Here is a 17655-nt window from a genome sequence, read left to right as displayed (position 1 = left end):
TTTATACCCAGCAGAACACAGCAGGCATTCGATGTGTAGCATGATTATTTTTATACCCATTTTGTAGATGGGGAAACCAAGCCTCGGCACTGTGAAGTGACTTGCCCAAGGTTCCCCAGCTAAAGAGTGGCTGAGCTTGAAAGACAAACCCAGGAGCCCTGCCTCTCAGGCCAGGGTTCACCCGCTGGACCACAGCCCCTGCCAGGCCCTTCCCTCCGTGCACCCCCTCGGTCTCCTACCTGCCCCTTCAGAGCTTCCGCCTCCTCTCTTCCCAAGTGTGGCCTGGCAAGCAGGTGCTCTGTGCTTTGGTTTCCAGGCCTTCGTGGGCGGGTCTTATTTGCATAGGCCTCCAGGCAGCCCTTGGCCAGCTTTTGCTGTCTCTGGTCCTCTTCTCCCTTCGGTTGACTTTGCACTGTCTGCACTTCCAGAGGACACCCTGGAAGCTTTGGTCTCTTCGACTCCTTCCTGTGAGTCACTCTTGCTTTTTCTCCAGGGGCGGTGGAATCCACTCATCCTTGCAGGCCGTGGTTCTGGGCTCAGCTGTTCTGCCATCACTTATCTCGGCTTGTGCCCGCCCTCAACTTGCTAACCTGCCTCTCTCTAACCAGGCTCTCAGGGGAAGCCGGTATTTCTAGGGTCACTTTGCAACCAAGAAATTAGGATTTATTTAAATATATAGATATTCCTTTTTGCTTTCTGGTATATTAGAATAGACAGAGGGAAATACCTGAAATCTCTGAATTGTAATACAGCTGCCTTGATCTCTGATAATGATTGTATAGCCTTTACTTGTGCTCCTGTGATTGTAAATATGACTTACCTTCACTTATACCCATTTTATTCAGTTTTTCAACTTTAGAGTCTTGTAATCGCTAAAGACAGACCATAATGTTTATTAATGAAGGGTCTTGGGTCAGCTCAGAACTAACCCACCCCAAGTCTAAAGTTATCTTGATAACTGAAGCCAGATCTAACCAAAGTGGGCTCTCCTGACATGCACAGTACCTTAGACTTTAACCTACAAGTCACCTGTATCTCATTATAATACTAAAAATCACACCCATCATCATATTAAGGCTGCCATTTTCGTATATACATTCTGTGTAATCAATCTGCGCATGCTCAATAATTAGATTGACTCTAATTACATCATCTGGAGTCATTGTGCCCATTATCCTAAACCCTGCCCATCTTTTGATGCTACAAAACTACCAGAATTACTGGAGTTCAGGGAGACTGATTTTGGGTCAGTAGGCCATCTGCTCTCCTGCTACACACCTATTAGTAAACTTTTTCTCTCTTTGAAACCCTGGTGTCTCAGGAATTGGTCATTTGAGTGCATCAGGCAAAAGAATCCCCCTCCCCTCTCTGTGCCCCACCATCAAGACACAAAGAGCTCTTGCAAAATAGTAAGAAAAAGACAAATAGTCCAACAGTGCAACAGGAAGGGGAGAGGCAGTAGAGTTTAAGGATGAAAAGCCTGGGTTCTCAGCCAAGTCAGACTTCTGGGTCAGAGTCCAGACCTCACTGGTAACCCAGACTCTAGGTACTAGCAGTAGAGACTAGGACAAACTGATTAACTTCTCCAAGCCTCAGTTTTCTCATCTGAAAATGGGGAAATAATTTAGCTACAGAATCTGGAAATTAAATGCGATAATACATGTAGCAAGCTTAATACAGTGACCGGCGCACAGTAACATGCAGTAAATGTTGACTAGAACTATTATTATTACTATATGTCAGGCAAATGACAGAAAAAGAAATACGAGTGGACTGTACACATATGCATATCTACATAGTGATGTTCAACCTCATTTACAATCAGAGAAATTCAAATTAAATAAGATAATCAACAGACTGACATATCAAAAGCAATAGTAGCTGGGCGCGCGGGTGGCTCAGAGGTAGAATGCTTGCCTTTCATGCGGGAGACCTGGGCTCGCTTCCCAGACCATGCACCCCCCCAAAAAAGCAATAGTAGCTAAAAGCGGTTACTAGTCTTAAAAGTAATAATAGTAGTTTTCTATGTGCTGTACTAAATTCTTCTGCTAGGTGGCACTGAATCCCCTCAGCAACCCCAGGCAGTAGTGCCTAGGACAGGAGGGAACATATAAACAAATGACTTACTGCTACTGTTCCACAATGCGGAGTTGGGAGCGTGGAGAAAGTAAGGGATTTATTGTCCACGCACTCCTGAGAAGCAGTTAAGAGAATTGGGACTGGAAGTCTGGCTCTGAAATTGGTTCCGACACCTTACCACCCTCCAAATGTTTGTTGACATGGCTCATCTTTTGCTCCTTCTCACGTTTCCTTTGCACTAGGTTCCTCTCCTTTTATTTCTTTCCTGATTTACTTATTTTTTCATTTTTAAATAGTTTTATTCACACATTGTACAATCCAGCCTAAGTGTATAGACATGCCTTTGCCACCATACTCTATCTGAAGACATTTCTTTTTCTTCCAGAAAGAATCCAAATCCCTGTCCCAATACTCCGCCTGTTGACGTTTGGTTTGGGTATAATACCTCTGTTACATTTACTGGAAACATATCACAACGTTACTGTTGACTATAGACCTTAGCTTGCATTGATTGTACTTTTTCCATATACCATCCTGATTTATTTTTAATGGGTTTGGGGAATAAACAGAAATAAATGTATTTAATTGTTGATGTAACCAGATGCCCTGATTCCTTCAGTTTATATTTTTTGAAATTTAGTTTACAATTTCAACATGTGAAAGCTTTGATTTTGCAATGAAAATTTTCTCACCCAGCCACTGAGTTTCCTTCCTTAAAAACTAAAGGTATTACACTATCGGTTACTTATGTATCTTTCCAGAGATGACTTATACATACACAATATTTCTATGGCAGAATATTTCTGAATCCATTTTCCTCCTTTTTTTCACCAACATTTTGCATATACTGTTCTGCCTCTTGCTTTTTTCACTTAATGGATCTGAGATCTTATTCTGTATTAGTTCATAAAGAGCTTTTTCAGTTTGCTAATGGTTGTATCATATTTCATTGAAAGGATGTACCAGAAATCACTTAACCAATCCCCTAGTAATCTAATCACTTCATTTTAAATATTTAAATATTGGATGGAAGAATGCATGCAGAAATGATTACAGGATTTAGGTTAGCCTCAAATTGTGTGGAAGTAAAATTGTGGACCCTGGGGAGCATTAGATCTCTAAGGAAGATCTCTAAGCAACTAACTCTTCTCCTTCCATGCTGAAAACAGAGAGATGCAGTAGCCATCTCGCTGTCTCCCTCGGTTCTGGAATCCCCTGGTTTCCAGGGTCACTGCCGGTTAGGTTAGTGGAAGGTCAAGACACTGATTCGGCCCGAAGGATCTGGTTCATATTTGAGAATTTGAAAGCCACACTTTCCAGTTGGGTAACACTAGTGCAAGCCATGAAAAAGTTCAGAGACCTTGATCTAATGATTCCCTGGAAGCAGCCAAAGGATATGCCTGTATCTTTGGGTTGAGCAAGAATGTTCATCACAATTTTAGTTTGATCACAAATTGTTTTAAACAACCTAAATGCCCAACACACCAATCAAGTGGAAGAAGACATAATCATTTAAAATAATCTTGTGGAATTTTTACTGATCAATAAAACTGGTCTCGATGTATTGTTTAAGGAGAAGGAAAGCACTTTAGACGATATATATGGAGTGTAAGTCAGATTTTGTAAAACAGAATTCATGTAAAGACTGAAAAGCCTTGAGGCAAAATGTTACAACGGTTATATCTTGGTGATGGGCTTACCAGGTATTTTCATTTTCTTCTTACCTATGTGTTCTAAGCTTTTGATAATAAATATGTATTACTTTTATAATGGGAAAGTTCTTTGTGAACATAAGTCAGTCTGAGTTTTCTGAAACCAAGGAATCCAGAACTTAAGAAAAGCAGGTGACAGGAGATGGGGGTCATAGTTAAGAAATCAGTCCGGGCATTGCGAGAATTTAAATAAAAATATCCTGTCCTGGCCCTTTTCTGCTTCAGTGCTTGACTAATGAGCAAATGCATGATCCTGATGTCTGTGGGTGACCAGAGCCAGGGCAGGACTTTGCAAACAGTGGGAAGTTTACTGGGAAGATACCCAGGAGAGGTAATGAGGCATCTCAGGAATTTGAGAGTTAAAGTAATTTAGTTCCTGCTTGGGGAGGACGAGACCAGCCAGCTGGAAAAGCACCTTGCCTAAGCAGTAACTTGCAAGTGGTGAGGAAAGAGTCATGGGACTTGGTGGAGCCGGGCCAAGGTCGGAGGGTGGTATTAACCCCCCTGGGAAAGAAGCAGCAGCAGGGGGCAGGTGGATGGCGGTGGAGGATGGGGAAAAAGGCTGTGGCAAGGCAGGTTTTGATCAGGTGATGGTCAGTGTTAAGCAAGCCTGGCCAAGGCAGGGGGCAACTCTCCCCTATGGGAGACACCACAACCTCATTTCTCAGAACTGTGCAGAGTTCAAGACAGCCCCCAGGCACCTAGAAATCACCTGGAGGTTATTGGAAATGCAAAATCTCGGGCCCACTCCAGATCTACTGAATCAGAAGACCTCCAGGAGACCCAGGGGCTCGCTAAAGTGTGAGGAGTGTGGATGTAAGAAAAGCATCCCCCATAAGAGCTCATCCTGATTCTATTCATTTTCAGATTCATAAAGGCTTCCCAAGGACCTGGCACCAGGAAGAGGATGCCCTAGCCAGGGCTGAGTGCTGTAAGAGTAAGTATAAATTTAAAGAGAGAAAAAAATTGATTTTCCCTGGTGCAAAAAGGAAAAAAAGACACTTCCCATGTTTTTCTAATCCAATCTATCCAGTGTCTGGATATACAGTGCTCAGCCAGCAGCACTGCCAAAGGGACCTTCTCGCAGGGTTTTTATGTCTTCACAGTGTCTGAATCAGGAAACCAGAGGAGACTTTCCTTCTCTCTGGGTCTGGAGGATCTCTCACTTCTGCTCTTCCTCAGGTCTCAAGGCCTCTCAATTCTCTCCATGGCCATACTTTCTCATTCATCTGTGCTCCTCTCTTGGCAGAGAATGTGTAAGTTTTACTGTAATGCATTTTGAATATAGAAAAACTAGGTAAGTATGATAACTACTGTCATTTATAAACAATGCTAGGCACTATTATTATAGGAACTCTACCCGTTTATAATTTATCCTTGATGCCAACTCTGGGAAATGCTATCTTCATCATCATATCCATTTTACAGTTGAGGACACTAAAGCACAGAGCGGTTAAGTTACTTGCCCAAGGTCACAAGGGCTAGGAAATGGCAGACTGGGATTTGAAACAGGCAGCCTGGTGTCAGAGCCCCCACTCTCACCCACCAGGCCACACTACCAGCTATGGAAAAAATAAACTTACCCAAATTACTACAAGCAGAGATAACCACCAACACATTCAGTCTCTTTTCAGTACTTAGAAAAAATATACTGAAAAAAATGTATTTAAAAATATAAAATTCTTTATAAACTGTTATGAAATATGCCAGACTTTTGGTAGCATGCTTTTTTCACTTATTTTTCTGCATCATAAAATATCTACAACTTACAATAAGTAGCTGTATTTTGGGTTTTTTTTTTGTTGTTGTTCTTTTATATTACACGGGCAGGCACCAGGAATCGAACCCAGGTCTTCAGCACGGCAGGAGAGAACTCTGCCACTGAGCCGCCGTTGCCCGCCTTGTATTGTTTTTTTATTGTAAAAGTGATATGGGAACTCGGAGGGTGATGGATAAGTTTTAGAAATGGATGGTGTTGGTGGTAGCACAAGTTGTGAATGTAATTAACACAACTGAATTGTATACTTGAAGGTAGGGTTGAAATGGGAAATTTTATGTTGTATGTTACCAGAGTATAATTTTTTTTTGGCATGGGCCTGCTCTAGGAATCAAACCAGGGTCTCCGGCATGGCAGGTGAAAATTCTGCCACTAAGCCTCTGTTGTACCACTTTTTTTTTTTAGTACAATTTTTTTAAAAAACTATAGAACCATACAACACAAAGACTGAAACTTCATGGAAACCTTGGACTTCAGTTAATAATATAATACTATAGGTTCATCAATTGTAGCAAAGTTACCACACGAATATAAAATGTCAGTAACAGGGAAAACTGTGTGTGTGAATGGGGGTAGATGGAAACTCTGTACTCTGCATAATTTTTCTGCAAGCCTACAATTGCTCTAAAATATAAGCTTTAAAAGAGTGCTACAGGTACTTAACAAATGTATATGAATGCTGAATCATTAAATTGATATCTCTTTTAGTCTCCGGTATTTTAGAGCAGCTAGAAGTAAAAACCTAAAATTGTGGAATTGTAACCCATGTCAAAGTCTAAAATATATTCTATAATTATGGTGCTGTGCTTTGAAATTTATAGCTTTTTTGAATTTGTTATTTTTCACAAAAAAGAAGGAAAAAATTTGATTGTGATGATAAAAAAAATATTTAAACCGTCTAGCCTCCTATATTCTGGAGCAGCTAGAAGGAAAAGTCTGAGAGGATCGTATAGTAGCCCATGACAAACTCTGGGATGTGTCCTATAACCACTTGTTGAAGAGTACTTTGAAAACTATTGCTTTTTTATTTCTTTGCTTTGTATATATGTTATACTATACGATAAAAAAAGTAAAAAAAAAAAAAAAAAACATTATGTATCTTAACTACTGAGTGTTTTGGCAGCCTTTTAAATTTTGTGCCTGAGGCAAGGTCCTCATTTGCCTCACCCTAGTCCGACCCTAAAGATTCTGACGGAATTTTTAAAATTTCACTCCTGTATTGGTTTTTTGACTGTCTCCCCCTCCTAAAACATAAGCTACACAGAAGGCAGGAATTTTTGTTTTATTCACCGCAGTATTCCCAGTGTCTAGAACAGTGCCTGGAGCACGATAGCTACTCAATAATGTATGAATGATTGATTTCGTATCTTTAAGAACTGCCTTGTGCTTTGTAATATAGGAGACTTTTTAAAACTAAAAAAAAAAAAAGTGATACAGGAAAAAACAAATGTATCTATTTGCCTGCATATGCCTAAAATATCTCTGAAAGGCTACACTACATACTGGTGCCACTGGTTGCCTCTGGAGGGAGCCAGCTGGAAGGCAGACAGATGAGACTTTTTACTATATAACCGTTTGTACTCTTGAATTGTGACTATATCTATATATTCTCTGTTTCAAAAGTAATTTTAAAAATGAGACTAATACACCCTCATTGCAAAAAAACAAAAAAAAGCAAACCAAACAATACAGAAAAGCATAAATTAGAAAATGAAATCCATCTTGAACTCAATACCCAGAGATAATACTAGAATATTTTTGCTCTCTTTTTTCCAAACTTTTATTAATAAATAGATATATTGTGGAAGCATTTTTAAATGAGATGATGTCCTGTTGTTACCTGTATTTCACTTAGGGTAAATCAAGTACAATATTCCATGCAGCCTCATTTTTCTTTTTAATTTTTTTTTTTAACATAACATACAAACACGAACATTCTCACCATATAATCATTTCATTCTTGGTATATAATCAATAACTCACAATATCATCACATAATTGTATATTCTTCATCAAGATCACCTCTCAGAACATTTCCATTAATCCAAAAAAAGAAGTAAAAAGAGAAAAGAAAGATTCGTACATACCATACCCCCTACCCCTCCCTACCCCTCACCGATCACCAGCACTTCAATCTACTAGATTTATTTTAACATTTGTTCCCATTATTTATTTATTTTGAATCCATATGTTTTACTCATCTGTCAATAAGGCAGATAAAAGGAGCATCAGACACAAGGTTTTCACAATCACACAGTCATATTGTAAAAGCTCTATCATTATACAATCATCATCAAGAAACACGGCTACTGGAACACAGCTCTACATTTTCAGGCAGTTCCCTCCAGCCTCTCTAACACACCTTAACTAAAAAGGTGATATCTATATAATGCATAAGAATAACCTCCAGGATAACCTCTCGATTCTGTTTGGACTCTCTCAGCCATTGACACTTTATTTTGTCTCATTTCGCTCTTCCACCTTTTGGTTGAGACAGTTTTCTCAATCCCTTGATGCCGAGACCCAGCTTATTCCAGGATTTCTGTCCCATGTTACTAGGAAGGTCCACACCCCTGGAGTTATGTCCCACATAGAGAGGGGGAGGGCAGTGAGTTTGCTTGTCGTGTTGGCTGAGAGAGAGAAGCCACATCTGAGCAACAAAAAAGGTTCTCTGAGGGTGACTCTTAGGCCTAATTTTAAGTAGTGTTAGCCTATTCTTTGCAGGGTTAAGTTTCATATGAACAAATCCCAAGATTGAGGGCTTGGCCTATTGCTTTGGTTGAACCCACTGCTTGTGAGACTATCAGGAATTCTCCACTTGAGGAAGTTGAATTTTTCCCCTTTCTCGCCATTCCCCCTAGAGGACTTTCATGCAGTTTCATTTTAAACATCTGATGGTTATTAGTCATGTGAAGTCAGTTACAAAAGACTATTTCTGGATGAACTGACAGTCCAGTGTTTGGATATACAATGCTAGCTGACACCAACCCCCATGGCCCTGAAATCTGGGCTTTTCAATTTGCTGTGTGCAAGACTTTGAATAGGCAGGATGCTATGTTCCAGACCCTAGGAAGTTAACAGGCGGAACCAGATTGAATGTTTCTTCTGCCTGTGATGTTTAAACTTGTGTCACTTATTCCGTAAGAGCACCACCTCCTACTTGCCCCTACCCTCAGCTATCATGCCCACCACCAGGACAAGGTGACTGCAAGTAGACCACTGAAATGAGAAGAACCAGGCTGCATTGTCCAAAGACCTAGGTTCCTGTGCTAGTTTGAAACTATTATGTAGCCCAGAAAAGCCATGTTCTTTTAATCCAATCTTGTGGACCTATTGTTGGTGATTAGGTTGTTTCCATGGAGATATGACCCCGCCCATTCAAGGAGGTTCTTAATCCACGTACTATAGTCCTTTGAGAGAGAGACATTTTGGAGGAAAGCACAGACACTTGAAGAAAGAAAACACCCCGACAGAAATCAGAAAGACCTACAGGAGCTGAGAAACCCATTTTTGAAACCAACCAAAGAGAGAAGAGCCAGCAGATGATGCTGCCATGTGCCTTCCCATGTAACAGAGGAACTTGGATGCCATCAGTCTTTCTACAGTGAAGGTATCCTTATTAATGTCTTATTTTGGGCATTTTCATGGCCTTAGAACTGTACATTTGTAACCTAATAAATCCCCTTTGTAAAAGCCAATCCATTTCTGGAATATTGTATTGCAGTAGCTTTAGCAAACTGAAACAACTCCCATCTGGCCTGTGCCAGATCTTGGGCAAGTCACTTTCCTTTTCTGTAGATCCGAGGTAATAATCTCTACCCTGCCTATCTCACAGTCAGTTGATTGACATCTCAGATTGGATTATGATTGTGAAAGTAGCATGTAAAATATTGAGCACTATATACATATAAGGCTTTATTGTTAAATCCTGGCCTCTTAAGTGGAGGGAGAGGGGTGGACACCAAAACCAGCTGGTCCAGCTTCCCTTGAATGTTGGTGTATGGAGCTAACAATTCCTGATTCTAGATCATCTCCACACTCATCTTTAAAACTGAAGGTTTGTAAAGTTCAAGAGCACAGTGTTTAGGAGAGTGTGGAAAAATTCAAATTCAAGTAATTCTCAAAAAAGTGGATCACGTGAATACTGTGTGGCTCACCACATCCTCTGCTAAGTTATCCAACAAACCCAGATGCATGCACATGTTCACCAAATGACATATACCAGAATGTTCATAGCAGCACTATTTGTAATAGCCCAAATGCCCATCAGTAGTTAAATGCATAAATTAAAATATTTTCAAACAACTGTTTGAAAATATTCTGTATTCTGCAGAATACTCAGCAATGAGAATGACCTTCCACTACATGCATCAATATGGATCTCAGAAACATGTTGAAAAAAGAGTATATACTTATTTCACTTAAATCTATTGCCTTGTTACCATTCACTCCAAAACTTGCCTTAAAACAATGATTTATTATTTCTCATGATTGTATAGGATGCTGTTCTAGTTTGCTAGCTGCTGGAATGCAATATACCAGAAACGGAATGGCTTTTAAAAAGGGGAATTTAATAAGTTGCTAGTTTACAGTTCTAAGGCCGAGAAAATGTCCCAATTACAACAAGTCTATAGAAATGTCCAATCTAAGGCATCCAGGGAAAGTTACCTTGATTCAAGAAGGCCAAGGAAGTTCAGGGTTTCTCTCTCAAGACAGGAGACACATGGCAAACATGGTCAGGGCTTCTCTCTCAACTGGAAGGGCACATGGCGAACACAGCATCATCTGCTAGCTTTCTCTCCTGGCTTCTGGTTTCATGAAGCTCCCCGGGAGGCGTTTTCCTTCTTCAACTCCAAAGGTCACTGGCTGGTGGACTCTCTGCTTCGTGGTGCTGCAGCATTCGCTGCTCTCTCTGAATCTCCCATTCTGCAAAACGTTTCCTCTTTCATGGGACTCCAATAAACGAATCAAGACCCACCCAAATGGGTGGAGACATGTTGTCACCTAATCCAGTTTAACAACCACTCTTGACTAAATCACATCATCCAGAGAGATGATTTGATTAGTTTCAAACATGCAGTATTGAATAGGGATTATTCTACCTTTATGAAATGGGCTTTTGATTAAAACATGGCTTTTCTAGGAGGCATACATCCTTTTAAACCAGCACAGAGGCGGTACAGTTTCCCTTCTGATTTTACCTGGGCTTGCTGATGAGGCTGCATTCAGCTCCTGATTTGCTGGGTTGGAAGGTCCGAGCTGGTCTCATTCACTCAGCTGGTGCCAGCTGTCAACTGAGGCTCCTCGGTTCTTTTGTGCATGACCTGGGCTTCCTCCTTTACCTGACAGTTGCAGGGGAGTTCCAAGGGGTTGAAAGTGGAAATTGCAAGGCTCTTTAAGGCCTGGCCTCAGAAAGTGAATAATTTTCTGCCCTCTGCACTGTATTGGTCAAACCAAGTCACAAAACCAGGCCATATTCAAGGGACAGGGAAATAGACCCTACCTCTTGATGAGAAATCACATCACAAATAGGCACACATAAAGAAATGGGAGAAATTTGTGGTCATACTTTCCAATCTCCACCACACAGTATGATTCCATTGATTTAAAGCAGAAAAGCATGCTGTTAGAAGCATAACAGAAATGTATGCTGTTAGAAGTCCTGGAGGTTAGGAGCCCGGAGGAGTATGAGGCAGACCATTTGGGCTCCTGAATATATTACACTACTTTGTCTAGGAACTGGTTACAAGGTGTGGTCAGTTTATGAGAACTCAGTGAGCTAAAAAGTTAAGATGTCTGAAATTTTAAAAATATGATTTCCATATTTGAATTCAAGGTTTAAAACATAAAACAGCAGCTTAAAAACAGTGAAGTTCATTTCTCTTTCATGTAACAGTTCAACCAGTCAGGCTGGGGGTGTAGCTTGGCTCCTTGAGATTATCTGGAGCCCCAGGTTCCTTCTGTCTTGCTGTTCCATCATCTTGTCCTCATCTGCAGAGGAGGGGCTATGTTCCTGGCAGTCTTCAGTCCAGCTAGTGAGAAGGCACTCAGAGCAGGTCCTGGACAAGCTCGTTCCTTTCAAGCTAATAAGGTGCAGGTTAAATACCTCACTGCTGCTTAGAATCTGTGGGCAGGAACTTACTGCCTCACAGGGAATGTTATCTTAGCTGGATAGCTTTCGCCAAGGAGAAATATGAATTTCAAATAAATGATTAGCAGTTTGCAGCATCTTTAATGAGGAAGCTGCTCTCTTGAATTATTGTTTTCAAAAAGCTACTCGGAATAGCCAAGTTCTTTTTCAGTAGTGTCAAGATTCCAGGGGTACCCGAGTTTTATACTTTTCTAGTAATTCCTACTTCAAAATGAAGGCTGTTAATCACCATATTCCTTAAATACATAAATATATTTAAGTTATAAATATAGAAATATTAAAATTTATTTAAATTATAAATATATAATTAGCCAGATGCCAAGGGCTTGTATACTTCCCTAGGGAAAAGTCAACTGTCTTTGGAAAATTCTTTTATATGATTTTAGAGGGGACAGTCTCAAAAATAAAGTGTCAATGAATGAACGAATGAATTTTAACAGCCTGCATCTTAGGTGCTGAGAGTATCTGATTAGGGCATAGCAGACTAAAAAGTCCCATACAAACATTAAGGTTTATTAATCTATTTTCTACTTAAAATGCACAGTTAAGCAATTTTATAGCAAGCACATGAATAGAGTTTAGAGAAACAATTTTATTTGGGAAAAGAACCCTGCTAAATCATCAGAGACTTACTATTTTTTACTTATACTTTCCCTCTTTCATCAACATGTCCCTTTTTCCCCTTCCCTGAGACCCACGCCCTTGGATTTTTTGACTTGCTACCTAAAGGTTTAGGATATTCTTGGTCCTTCCCCGGGATACCTGTGTACTGACCTTGGGTACCTGGTCATGGGATTTCCATGTTGCCAAAAAGTTAATAACTGGTCCGGAAAACATACAAATAAGTGTCATGGTCTATGAATTTCTACAATGAATAGTGAAAGCTTTGGACTTCATGCAGAGGCAAAGGGGTGTGAAGGAGTATTCTGACCTGGAGACTGACAGACCCAGGTTGAAATCTCAGCTCTTTTTCTTCCTACCTACGTGTGTAACTTTGAACGAAGGACTGTGTATCCTGGAACTTCAGCTTCCTTAACTGGGAAACGGGAATAATGGTGGAAACTGTCATGAAAAGAAAAGTATTCAGTCCTCTGTAGGTGCTCAATTAAGTAGCATCCTCTCCTACTAGCGCTTTGTTCTTAAAGAGCGTAAAGGATTCATAATGTAAGGAATCAAAGAGAAGCCAAACTATAAGTAAAGGGTTAGAAAATAAGATCTAAGAAGAATGGCTAAAGGAATGGTTAACGTTTAGTCTGGACATAGAGGATAGTAAATAACTATGGATGCCCTTTTGAAGTACCTACTATTGCCAGACTTTGCTTTGCAAGTAATGTCCAATCCTCAGAACAACCCGATGAAGATGGTATGATTATGATACCCATCTTACAAGTAGGGAATCAGAGATTTTATTACATGCCCAATTATACAGCTAAATGGTGAAGCAGAGATTCAAACTCAAGTCTGATTCTTTGCAATAGCTCAACAACAACCTCCCCTTCCAGTTCCTGGTGGTGGAAAGGGGTGAGATGGACCTAAAGAGGAACAGGAGGGAGGTGAGAAGGTAGCTGTCAGCCACTGGCATCCAGGACAGGCAAGGCCAGAGAAGACAACTGTAGTACCTTTTTCCCTGACTGGGATTTGTGAGAAAGAGACACCCCAGGCCCCAGTTGCCTTATATGTGTGTGCTTGCCCAAAGGCAAAAAGGACTCTACTTTCCCTAGAGGAAAATGGGCCTGTGAGCACCAGCCTGGGGACTGAGCTCCTGGGGGCCATGGGGGCAGGGCTTGAGAGCACCCTGCCCCTCCTTTTTGAAGGGGGCTCAACGGATGGGGCATAGCGCAGTCTATCCCTCTATTTTTTCTATTATTTCAGAGACCCCTTTACCTCATTCTGACCATTTCCAAGAAATAATTCATATAAAAATATACAACTGAAATTTTTTTTTAGCCTTGATCTCTGAACCTGTTGGTTTTCCTACCCATAAAACAAGTTTTCTAACTCCTGTGATTCTTGGGACATGCCCTTTCAGCCTCTTCATGCCACCTCAGGTCTTGTTTTCATGTGACCTCAGCTCTGGTCTATGAAGGCATCAAAAGCAAGCAGAGATTAACTACCTCTCAGTCTGCTTCTATCTTGAGGAAACCCAAGGTTTTTGCTTTCTTGCCATAACTTTGATTATTCACATTGCTAGGAAGTAATGTGTGGCAGTTTGAAGCTGTATATACCCAAGAAAAAACATGTTCTTAAATCTAATCCATTCCTCTGGGTGTAAACCATCGTAAGTAGGACCTTTTGATGAGGTCACTTCAGTTAAGGTATGTCCCACCTCAATGAGGAGGGGTTTTAATCCTATCACTGGAGTGATTTATAAGAGAATAAAATTCAGACAGAGAGAAAAAGCCACAGGAAGCAAGAAGCTGAAATGGAACCCAGAAGAGAAGGAAGAGACCAGGAGATGCCACCATGTGCCTTGCCATGTGACAGAGGAACCAAGGATCACTGTCTGCCAGCCCTAGAACATCGCAGCCTTGGGGGAGAAAGCATTGCCTTCATGATGCCTTGATTTGGACATTTTCTTGGCCTCAAAACCATGAGCAAATAAATTCCTATTGTTTAACCCAACCCATTTCACTGTATTTGCTTGAGCAGCCTAGGAAACTAAAACATAGTGGAGCTTAATCTCATGTCATTCCTCTATGGAGCTGCAGTATTCTTCCCCATCTCATCAGTTTTAAGGCAACCAAATAGAGTTTTATCCCTTCCATATTTTTCTCTTATGGAAAGTCAGTTCAATAGAATTATTATTATCTATTACCTATTACCTATTATCTCATAGGCCACTTTTACAACCTAAAGGCCATAATTTTAAGCATTAAAATTTTTTTGAAGAGCTGTCCCAAAAGCTCACTGTAACATGGCGTCTGAATTTAACTCACATTGAGACCCTTATGTGTAGTCCCTATTTCTAAACTCTGCACCCAATTTTGAGGCAACGGACTTAAATTGACTTCTAACTCTGATATACCTTCTAAGTGAACATAAGCAGAAACTATCAGCCTCACATCTTTCTTCCCACAAGATAACATGGAAATCACAAAGCCACACTGAGAAAAGAGGGGCCACAGTTTGATATTGTCCAGAGAATGTCTCTCTGCATCAGAAGGCTGCCACTTCCTGCAGTTCCAGCCCTCGGCTGTGGTCCACTCTTAGTAAGTGAATTCCTTTGTTGAAACTTGCACACAGTAAAGAGATGGTGTCCCCAATAGCCAGGGAAGTCAGGGGCCCTGATCCATCCAGAGATAAGGTAAAAAGGCAGGCTGGGGGAGGAAAGAGGGACAAGCAGGTTAGGCCAAGAATGTAATATCATGAAACACAGTGCCTTGGTGAGAAAGTCAAGGAAATAAACCCTGGGCTATACACATTCAACTCATAAAAGAGAGGTACTGCAAGCTTCAGAGGAAAGCACACCTGTCAGATAGTCAGAACTTCAGCTAATCTATAGAGAATGGCACATGAACCAGACAGGAATTAGGCCAAATAGAAGTAGGTTTAGACAATTGGGATTGCACGTGCTAAAGGCCTGTTAAAAAGCTGCCGCAACAACTTGCCCAGAGAACAAAGCAGGGGCATGGGTCAGAGAAAAACACATACAGATACTGATTCTTCAGCTGTTGGCTTCCTGTCTTGCCTCCAATGGGGAAAATCTGGTGGGCAGTTTTAGGGGCTTCCAGCCAGTCCAGTCTCCCTGCATCTGCATCTCAGAGGCCACTTTTCTAAGAATTACAGGTGCACATCCAGGAGGGGCAGGGCATCTGTGCCACCAGGTTGGCTCAGTACTTTCAGACCATGTTCTTTTTGGCCTCAAGTGGTGATTATCAAATCCCAAACATCTGTTCCTCCCACCCCCATCCTCCATCTCTTACACTAGTTCTGTTCCCTCCTAGAGGCACACCCAGGTGGCTGGAGAAGGTAACTACAGGTGAGGGAAGCAGGACTGTTCTTCCAACAGAGCTCTGGCTTGTGCCAACAGCTGTGTGCAGAGTGCAAACAACTAGATGTGATCATGTCTTTTCTCTGAGGAGGCTACCCTCCCATTGCTAGGAGTAGAGTTTCTAGAGGATCAGTGTGGGAGGGACTCAGTTTGGAATTCTCTAGAACTCAGTATCCACAAGAAAGTGGCATGGGGCAGTGGGTCTGGTAAACCTGCTTTCTGGGGAAGGGGAAAGCCCCATTTCAAAGTATTTGTCAGATTTCCTTGTTGTGTAAATACTCCCACCATGGCCAGATTTCAAGCAACCAACTGTTTAATGAGCAGTTTGCCAAACTCCTGAATATTTCACAACTGGCAGTAGGAGAGGGATCAGTATACCACTGCATTAAGGGCTCAGAACTGTGTTCCACACAAGCTCTTCTTTTCTCCATCTTTTTAAAGTGGCTTGACCTTGTCATGATCTTAAACCTTAGCTGCTGAGTCCTTCTGTTGCCTATCCCTACTTCACCTTACCTCCACTAAGAGCCGAAGCTCTAATTTTAGTCCTTGAAAAATGAATTCAGAAGTGGCAATTTTTGCCCCCTTTCCCAGACATTTTGAGAATCACAAGTTAAAATCTGCTGAAAAACTTCAGATATAAAGAATAAGAGCCAAATATATTTGCGCTCTTAGAAATGAATACATATATCATGGTACCAGGAGGATAATAAGGGTGTTGGCTTCTAGCTAGGGAGTGAACAAAATTCTGGCATTTTGGTGCCATCACTTAACCACGAGAGGACTGGAGAGTGGCAGGACATGGGTGGCTTTGTATATACTAAACAACAGAAAGAACGATTTTTAGGGAAGCCTTTAGGCCTTCATGTATCTTCTGACACATGACAGCAGGCTCCTTACCTCCAGTATCTTGGTTCCAAATCTTCACCTTGCAGTCATGTGATGAGGTAGCAATTACAGGCATCAAAGCCCAGACTCTTGGTAGGAAGACACAGGATGCAACTGTCTGGAAATGCCCCTTATACTCACATATTCTGTTCTGTGTCTGCCTTAGGTCCCACAGCTGCAGAGTAATGACATGGGCCAGCTCATACATATATATCCTCTAGCTTCATACATTCTTCATTTTCATTAATATCCATCTCTCCACCCTCCCATGATCCACTCATTCCCTCCTCAAGTTACCTATTCATCTAGCCACCCCTTATCGTCAACCATCCCATCCATAAGCCCAACCAATCGGGTGATTATTTTAAGCATCAACTCTGTTTCCAACAACTCTGGCTAAGGATGTGCTACAGAGGTTACTGCCTCCCTTATGGTTAGGGAAGTGAAAGCTCCAAGTCCTACAGCATGATGGGATAGTATGGGGTTACCTGCTTTCCTTGACAGCTCAAGAGCTGCTTATACCAGTGTCTTGGTATCTGTGGAGTTCTATAGGAGACCTCATGGTTAGCTGTACCAACTCATATGTGCATACAGGTGCAGACATTCTTTAATGCCTAGATACTGAGGGGTTTTTTTTAATTCATTTTTTTATTGTGAAAAATGACATATATACAAAAAAGCAATAAATTTCAAAGCATACTGCAACAATTAGTTGTAGAACAGATTTCAGGATTTGGTATGGATACAATTCCACAATTTTAAGCTTTTACTTCTAGCTGCTCCAAGACACTGGAGACTATAAGAAATATTAATATGATGATTCAGCAATCGTACTTGCTTGTTAAATCCAATCTTTGTTATAACTCCACCTTCCCTTGATCTTTCTCCCATTCTTTAGGGTTTTTTTTTTTTTTTTTTGGCTATGCCAATTCTAAATTTTTCATATTGGAAAGTGCTGTCAGAAATATGGGATAGGGGGATGGAACTAATTGATGTTCTGGAAAGGCTGCCCCTCTGGGTTTCAGGACTTATCTGGCATAGGAGCCCTAGCTGCTGAGTT

At 41.0% G+C, this 17655-nt stretch overlaps 1 protein-coding gene across 7 annotated transcripts in view; it reads right to left on the bottom strand.

Annotated features, from left to right (window-relative positions):
- Positions 1-1947: 1947 nt before the first annotated feature.
- Positions 1948-17655, bottom strand: part of WDR31 (WD repeat domain 31) — a 40053-nt gene continuing 24345 nt past the window's right edge. For 3 of the 7 annotated variants that reach the window (XM_077142737.1, XM_077142722.1, XM_077142758.1), the window contains 2 exons: positions 16608-16770; positions 9896-15036 (listed from right to left, as the gene is read on the bottom strand). In XM_077142737.1, coding sequence (XP_076998852.1) covers positions 14876-15036; positions 16608-16770 — 324 coding nt within the window. In that variant the 3' untranslated portion in view covers positions 9896-14875. Of the gene's footprint in view, positions 5058-9895; positions 15037-16607; positions 16771-17655 lie in introns of those variants that run through there. The other 4 variants (XR_013168312.1, XR_013168315.1, XM_077142751.1 and 1 more) reach the window with 4 other exon arrangements.

The sequence above is a fragment of the Tamandua tetradactyla genome, chromosome 2 (genome assembly GCF_023851605.1).
Source record: "Tamandua tetradactyla isolate mTamTet1 chromosome 2, mTamTet1.pri, whole genome shotgun sequence".
Lineage (NCBI taxonomy): Eukaryota > Metazoa > Chordata > Mammalia > Pilosa > Myrmecophagidae > Tamandua > Tamandua tetradactyla.
The sequence above is the reverse complement of the archived record's forward strand: the minus strand, read 5'-3'. Positions and strand labels throughout refer to the sequence as shown.